Below are 8,373 nucleotides of genomic sequence, written 5' to 3'. Positions count from 1 at the left end.
ACGATTGAATAGAGATTCATAAGACTCTATTTATTTGAGTACTAGTACTAGGTACCTCTACATATAAAGTACAGAGTACCTCTATACCTCTATTAAGTACAGAGTACCTCTATAGCTTTATTAAGTACAGAGTACCAAGCCCTACGTTATTTATCTTAATCTATCTTAGTGTCCTGATGACTGTCATTAAAATTACGTGATCTGCGAGTTAATCTCAGTTAGGATTGTTGGGAGATAGGTAGTACCTAAGTACAGGCTCAACGTCCTAGGTAAGTATCAGAGTGTGGGTAGGTAGCTTACTTTTATTTTGGCAATAAAAGAATATATACCTACCTACCTGAGATTAAGTTTTTTTTTTTTTTTCTAAGTAAGGTTTGTGTGAATTTTTAGGTATGTATTACCTATTTAACTATAGTATGTAGTGATTTTATGTAAGAGCTTGATGGGATATTAGATTAGCCTCTAGATTGTCACATTGGCCAACCTTGCTGTAGTGTAGTGTACTTCCAGATTAGGTAGGTACCTATCACATAGTCACTTCGGTAACTAATAGTAATAGGTAGGTATAAATAATTATGTACCAGCTAAGGACAAAGTAAAAATGAAGTTTACCTAGGGAAAGAATGTACATGTCAAGTTATGCTAGACAAAAAGTAGGTAGCCAGCCTAGTTAGCTTGGTTGGTAGTGCGTCTGCCTTGTAAGCGCTAGGCCGCGGGTTCCATTTCCAAGTCATATCAGACTTTTATGCTTCGCCTTTCCGCTGATATTTCCAGTTCCTCAGCTGTCCTCACGAGACTGAGTACACTCCGAACCGACTAGCACCACATCCCCCATCCAGACACCAACCATTTGCAACGTTGCTTCAGTGATCCGTTGGAAACTGGTGCATTCGTGCTGTTACCGCTGACTAGTGTTGTTAGATAAACTTGTTTTCATCGAATGGTCAGAGAGGGACCAAGTATTTAACCTCTGGTTTGCGATAACCTCTAGTTCTTGGTGACCTGCTGTTTATTATTAATAGATAGGTAATGACATCATAATTCTACAGAATGATGTTAACCATAGTTCTGTAGAATGACGTTATCCATGAGAATCACTGTTTGACTTTCTTCCTTTCCACTAGGATTGTGGTGGAGGTGGACGTTTTGCCCTTGGGCGTCATGATGATTTGTTCTGAAACATGACGAGAGGAAGAAGAGAGAATGAAAATTACGAATCATTGCTGATGTCACATTATTACGAATTACGAATCATTGCGTATGTCAAATTAAATTGATCCTATAAGGGCAAGGAAAACCTTTAGACCCTTGACAAATGGAGTGTGTCTGAAGGCATGTGATGTTTGTGTTCCAATCCGAGATTTCACCGTTAGATCGCGGTTCTAGCATACGCTTCAGTGGCGTACATACTTTTTCGTGGGCTCCTCGCAAGGGCCACCTGGGGGGCCCCCTCAGTCAATAGATTGACGGGGAAAGGGGGTGGATGGTCGGAATCGTAGACCTTTGGGGCCCCTAAATGTGTCCCTGTGGGGCCTCTATATGCCCCCTTGAACGCCGCGGGGTCTGCGGGGCAGAATCTGCGACGGTGATAGGATTTCTAGTCCAAGACATTTTAGAGATGTCACCGAATCGAAACACAGACATTGGTGCAGATAGCGAAATAGCGAAGCAATAGGGATGATGCGATGTCCGAATAAAGATCAATGAGTTTACGAGAGAAATATGGATTAAAATTTACAAAAATAATGCGTTCTCTATTCAAACATTGTACTTACGTCACACTATAATTAAAGTACCTATAATGTAGATTTACGATTGAATAGAGATTCATAAGACTCTATTTATTTGAGTACTAGTACTAGGTACCTCTACATATAAAGTACAGAGTAGGTACCTCTATACCTCTATTAAGTACAGAGTACCAAGCCCTACGCTATTGATCTTAATCTATCTTAGTGTTCTGATGACTGTCATTAAAATTACGTGATCTGAGAGTTAATCTGAGTTAGTATTAGTACTGTTAGGAGATAGAACCCCAACGTCCGCGTCCTAGGTCCTAGGTAAGTATTGGAGTGTGGGCAGCTGGGTAGGTAGGTAGGTAACTAACTTTTATTTTGGTAATGATAGAACATAAAGAGGGTTTATGTGAATTTTTAGGTATTTCCTATTGACGGTACCTATAATGTGTAGTGATTTTATGTGAGAGCTTGATGGGATAGAGATAGAGCTAGAGTCTAGATTGCCATTGTGGTCAACCTTGCTGCTAACATGCAGTGTATTTCCAGAGTACCTATCTATAGGTCACATTTCACATAGTCACTTTGTTAACTAATAGCAATATGGGTAGGTATAAATACGAGTAATAATGTACCAGCTTTACATGATCTAAGGACAAAGTAAATGAAGTTTATTTAGGGAAAGGATGTAGGTACATGTCAAGTTATGCTAGACAAAAAGTAGGTAGTTGTATGTTCTCACAGTTAGTATTTATAGGTACCTATCTAGCTAATATCTACCTAGATACCTATAGTTGCCTAGTACCCATGTCACTTGAAGTCAAGTACTACTTGATTGTTTTTAACTGCGCTTTTCCTGCCTGGACTCATCATAGGTATTTTCGTATTAGGGACTTTAATCGTATAGGTAATATTAGAACATAGAACATAGTACAGGATGTTTTTATCTCTGTATCTATTTAAATATGATTTACGAGGTGACCACATCATGGAGTAGGTCAGTAGTCAGCAGTAACGGAAAAAAAAAAAAAAAAAAAAAAATCGTGGTTCATGACGAAAAATCGGATAAGCGCTGATTTTAGGTGAGTGGAAACATGATACTTGGGTGTCTCAATAATACCTTCAGATCACACACGAGACCTGCGGTTTACTGATATTGAGAACCCTCTTCATAGCTATCCAGATAATAAAAATCAGCAATTTTATCTTGTTTAGACCGTTGGGATAAAGGAACTTTTCATTTTCAGTCTTGTTCTGGCAGAAAAAACGAGGTACCTATTCTAACTCCATTCCGTTCATAGGGACAATAGTCATCCGCCTCAGTATGAACCAAATAAACTATCAGACACATTGTTACCGACTTGAGTTTAGTGAAATGCCGAATTTATTTTATATCCAAAAGAAAGGATCATTCATGGACTTCGAAGGATGAATGACGTCACCAGAAAGGACAAATTTGTTACCTGACGAATGGTCACGTGATTCGATTTTTTTTTCCAAGGACCAAGGCACTGAACATGACAGTTGGGGTCAACGTTCAAACCTTATCAGAGATAAGAATACATTAGGAATGTGTATACAATGACGTCATCAAACGATAGACGATCAATACCTACATATTATAGTTTCTAGTACCTATGTATATCAATGCGTACGTAAGTATGTAAGTATATCTCTATGTAAATATAGATAGGTACGTATATTCACATATGTATACGTGATACGTGTATATACCTACGTTGTGGTTAGTGGAAAATGTAAGGTGATGTAACTGTAATACCCCTATCCCTATATCCTTGTGTGTAATACGAATACCCCTGTTGGTATTTTGGTAAAGACGTTGGTTTCATGTTCAGGTGGTCTATGATGGATTAGCGATCGATGTCAAATAATAGCTTCTAATGCCCCCACATGGTCACATGTTATGATCGGGTAGAAAATATTTTTTTAAAGAGGTTTGATAGAGGGAACTATAACTGCTGTGGTCTTATATCGTCCCGAAATCGAAGAGAGAAGGAAGATAGGATAGGAGAAAGCCAGCCGTTCCTACAACGAACCTTATCTGTTTAAGATAAAATCCGCCCGGGTGGAAATCGAACCCGCGACTTAGCGCTTATAAAGCAGACGCAATTCACCCCAAGCTAACTAGGCTGAGCGTCAAAAAAAGGTTATCACGACATTCGTGACCTAACCCAAGCACATTATTGAAAGACGAGGAATTTCAGGATGAAATTTTTGAAATGTATTTTTTTGTACTTGACAGTGTACCTATGTTGTTTTACAACCCTAATGGATACAATAAAATAAAAACTGGGATACCTACACCCTACTTTTAATTCTGCATTCACAGAATGGCGTTATCAAACTAGAGCTAGACTGGTGTAGTTCAAGATAAAAGACCTTGATACAATATACTATACAGCTATAGATACCTACTTACCTACAATGTTATGTACGAGTCATATTCTATTTATTTAAAATATACCATGTATATAACTCATAAATACATAACTCACATTCATATTTATACTCTAATTTTTCATTCCACATTCTTTTTTTTTTTTTTTTTCTTCATATACCTAGGTATAAAGGTAAAAAAAAAATAGGATTTTTTTGACCACGACTAATTCTGTAAAAAAACTGGCTATTAAAAAAAAAGTTAGTGACTTACCTGGACGATTCACTCGATTTCTAAAGGATCTTCTCATTTTGAAAACTTCAAACTCAGTCCCTTCGACAGTCAAAAACTTTCTAGGTCGGGTAGTTGTGTCGGGTTTATTACAGTAACCGATTTATTTTATTAAAGTTTATAGATTTATTACAGTAAAAGAGATCACGGGATTCATTCGGCCTATACTTACCTACCTAATTCTTGGAAATAAGATCTAAATTTTTTTCATCAAATTATTATTATGCACTGATCGAGGTAACTTTTCAAAAAGTTGAGACAAAGTCAATTTATCTGATATTTTGGTCCACTTTAAAGGCTGTTTTAGGACCTATCAAATAATTTAAAAGGCTGATTTAGGAAAAATGGTAGGTGTTATCTCTTGGAAAAAGTTCTAACTACTCGTAATACCTAGTTTAGCCCAAAATCACTAAAGTCTCATCGTACTAGGAGCAACTAATCTAGGAACCCTTCGAAAAAGAAGCAAAGAACTGTTTCTTGTTCCCGGAACTTTTTTGTTATTACATCGGGGGATTCATTTGGCCTTACTTACCTACCTAATTCTTGGAAATAAGATCTAAATGTTTTTCATCAAATTATTTATTATGCACTGATCGAGGTAACTTTTCAAAAAGTTGAGATAAAGTCAATTTATCTGATATTTTGGTCCATATTCAAGGCTGTGTAGTATCAAATAATTTAAAAGGCTGATTTAGGAAAAATGGTAGGGGTTATCTCTTGGAAAAAGTTCTAACTACTCGTAATACCTAGTTTAGCCCAAAATCACTGAAGTCTCATCGTACTAGGAACAACTAATCTAGGAACCCTTCGAAAAAGAAGCAAAGAACTCCAAGTACTTTAGGAACTCCTAAACTAGGAACCCTTCGACAAAGAACTGAATACTCTGATGCGTGTTTTGGAGAATTTTCAGCAAAAATGTCATGTCAGGAAATTTCAATTTTTCAGTCACATGGAAGTTCTAATGGGAAACAGATATGTTTTCCCTGCCTATCTGCATATACATATCAGTGGAGGCGCTACAGGGCTAGATAATTTCCAATTAACTCTGAGACTCGAGGGAGGGAGAGAGAGAAAGAGAGAGAGAGCCAGACAGAGAGAAAATATTGTAAGTGGATAATGGATATGGCAAAATTACCTAGGTAATAGAGAGAGAAGTAAAGCAGAATCACGTTTTTGGTGGATGTGCCAAGTACCAAAAGATTCAGGGGATATTACCATATTAAATTTGATTAATTAGTTTTCTATTTGATTATTTGATTAATTAGTTTAAATTTGATTAATTAGTTTTCTAATGAAACTTACCTCTGCCTCTCCGTGTGGTGAGTTTGAGGGGTAACAGATACGACAGAACTTTGGTGTCCACGTCGACACAAACCCGTGTCACCCGAGTGCAAGTCCAGTACGAACCGCGAACATTTTTCTCCATGATGTTGGTTATTTTGACTTTTACTTTCATGAATAAAATAGTAACAAAATGGCTTAAGCATTAAACGCTGCCTTCTTGTTGGGCAATTCGCTAATGGGACTTGAAAGAGATTATTTCTTGGTACAATATCATTCTGCTCGTGAGAGTAGGTCGCTTTTAATCAGCAGCTTCCAGAGGCCCAATTAAGAGCAGCAATTATAATTAAACTGTTTCAATCAACTTAGTTCATATAGCGCCATGAGAGAGCTAATTATGTTGTATTCGTTAGGTCTTTGATGAAAGTCATATTTATATGCTAAACCATTAGCTCGAAATAACAATGTTTTCTCAGATAATTAAAGTAACGCTTTTTGGTAGTTAGTAGTAATTTTTATTAGTATTCTTAGGTATAGTTAAGTGTGATGTGTAGTTATGTACTTTACTCTTTATTATTATTTTGGTAGGGGTTTAGCTTCACTATAAATGCTAAGTGTTTATACTCTTTAATTAATTTAATAAACTCTGAAAATAAAGATTAACAGGTTGATTAGAAACAAAGGTTAATACTTAATACTTGACTGTTTATGTTAGGTCTTATCTGATAAGATCATAACACAATAACAACAGAATGGAAACGATTCTATAATGACGGACATTCGAATGAAATAGCCATAAAGATAAAGAGAAGAAACATACATATAAAGATATTGGAATCAATATCCGTTCATAATATCTTATCAACTTATCACAAAATGCAGATAGACAAAGAAATTCAATAGGTGATAAAAATAATGGTCCTATATTCGTAGCCTAGATCAGGGCTTACCAATCAATAGGACTGCGACGAATCTGTTACAAAACCATTTCCGAATGTTTTAAAGAGAAAACAGAGATATGGAAAAGTCAAAGACCCAAAAAGGCTAGTTGGAAAGTAGGCGGATTGCTGTGAGGTAGTATTTTCGTTTGTGCCTTTATTTGTTAGCTAGAAATCCACAGATATCCAAGATATCAAATTTGACTTGACCACCAAACTTGTCCGAGTCCAAACACCCAACTTGACCACAGACATGACAAAAGAGACCAGGAAGGTAGAGGAACTTTTCAGTCTCATCCTATCAGTAAACATAAATAAATAAGGTTTATTCTATTCTCTTCTAGTCTATTTTCTTCTCGTATTCTATCGGGAAATACTAAAAGCATCATAGTTACCTGCTTCGTCCAACATTCTGCTAATATTGAGAATAATGAACGATTAGTCCCGGCTGACGAAACAATCCAATCCGAATAGGCAAAGCCCAAAACAGAACAAAAAGATCATAACTAGCACATTTGGTTTGTTCGAGTTCTAACACATTTGGCTTAGTAAATAATAAATATCTATTATGTTCTACATAATTTTGTTCTATGTAGGTATTGTTGTAGTGTAACATTTGGCTTAGTAAATAATAACATTAGGTTTTAGAAAAGTACCTATGTTTTGTAGTGTAGTGAATAGTGATGATTAAGTGACACGTTATACATACATCTATCTCAAGATTAAAAAGTTTTATACCCATCATTTCTTCGGTTCTATTTGTACGTTAATGTACTGTACTTACCTATGTATGTCTACCTAGAACCTATATGTACATCTTCTTCGCCTTTTCCGTATGTAGATATAATAAAGGCATAATTATTTCATACAGATATTCTATTTTATTCTACATATTCTGTTCTATTCTATTGTTCTGAATAGTGGATGGTGCTTTGTTTACCCATTTTGAGCTACTATGTATTGTTGTAGTGTAACATTTGGCTTAGTAAATAATAACATTAGGTTTTACAAAAGTATGTTTTGTATAGTGCAGTTTTTAATGGTGATGATTAAGTGACACGTTATACATATCTATGTATCTCAAGATTAAAAAGTTTTATACCCATCATTTCTTCGGTTCTATTTGTACGTTAATGTACTGTACTTACCTACGTATGTGTACCTAGAACCTATACGTACATCTTCTTCGCCTTTTCCCGTGTACAGACGGGGTCGGTGTTTTTGGTCAGCCTCTCAATCAGCCCTAACTAGGGTGATTGCTTTGGGCTGACGTACGTACGTATGTAGATATAATAAAGGCATAATTATTTCATACAGATATTCTATTTTATTCTACATAATTATTCTGTTCTATTCTATTGTTCTGAATAGTGGATGGTGCTTTGTTTACCCATTTTGAGCTGTGACTCAGTCAATACATATCTAGGTATGTTTCTTTTGGAAATCTCTGACGGAATGAGTTGTGCAATGATCACAGATAAACTCCAAAAAATCACTCTTGTTGTCAAAGATCTGCATCATGTTTTATAAACATACCTATCTAAATGGGGAAATAATTGCTGATGATCCAAGCCATCAGCAAAAAGCTGGTGGTACACAACCTTAAGTGGTGCTTTGCTGGTATTGTTTCTACCATTTTTTGATGGATTTGAAGAGTGTATTGAATGTATCGATGGATAACTTAAATGCCTTCTTTGTTGAGAAATTACAGAATTGACAAATCACATTC

At 35.9% G+C, this 8,373-nt stretch overlaps 1 protein-coding gene across 1 annotated transcript in view; it reads left to right on the top strand.

Annotated features, from left to right (window-relative positions):
* The first annotated feature begins 6,897 nt into the window (after nt 1-6,897).
* The window catches only part of LOC103505026 (ras-related protein Rab-27B-like), a 6,702-nt gene continuing 5,226 nt past the window's right edge, over nt 6,898-8,373 (top strand). The window contains exon 1 of the mRNA XM_026820422.1: nt 6,898-6,918. Coding sequence (XP_026676223.1) covers nt 6,898-6,918 — 21 coding nt within the window. The remainder of the gene's footprint in view (nt 6,919-8,373) is intronic.

The sequence above is a fragment of the Diaphorina citri genome, unplaced genomic scaffold, assembly GCF_000475195.1.
Source record: "Diaphorina citri unplaced genomic scaffold, Diaci psyllid genome assembly version 1.1 scaffold145, whole genome shotgun sequence".
NCBI classification, from domain to species: Eukaryota; Metazoa; Arthropoda; class Insecta; order Hemiptera; family Psyllidae; genus Diaphorina; species Diaphorina citri.
The sequence above is the reverse complement of the archived record's forward strand: the minus strand, read 5'-3'. Positions and strand labels throughout refer to the sequence as shown.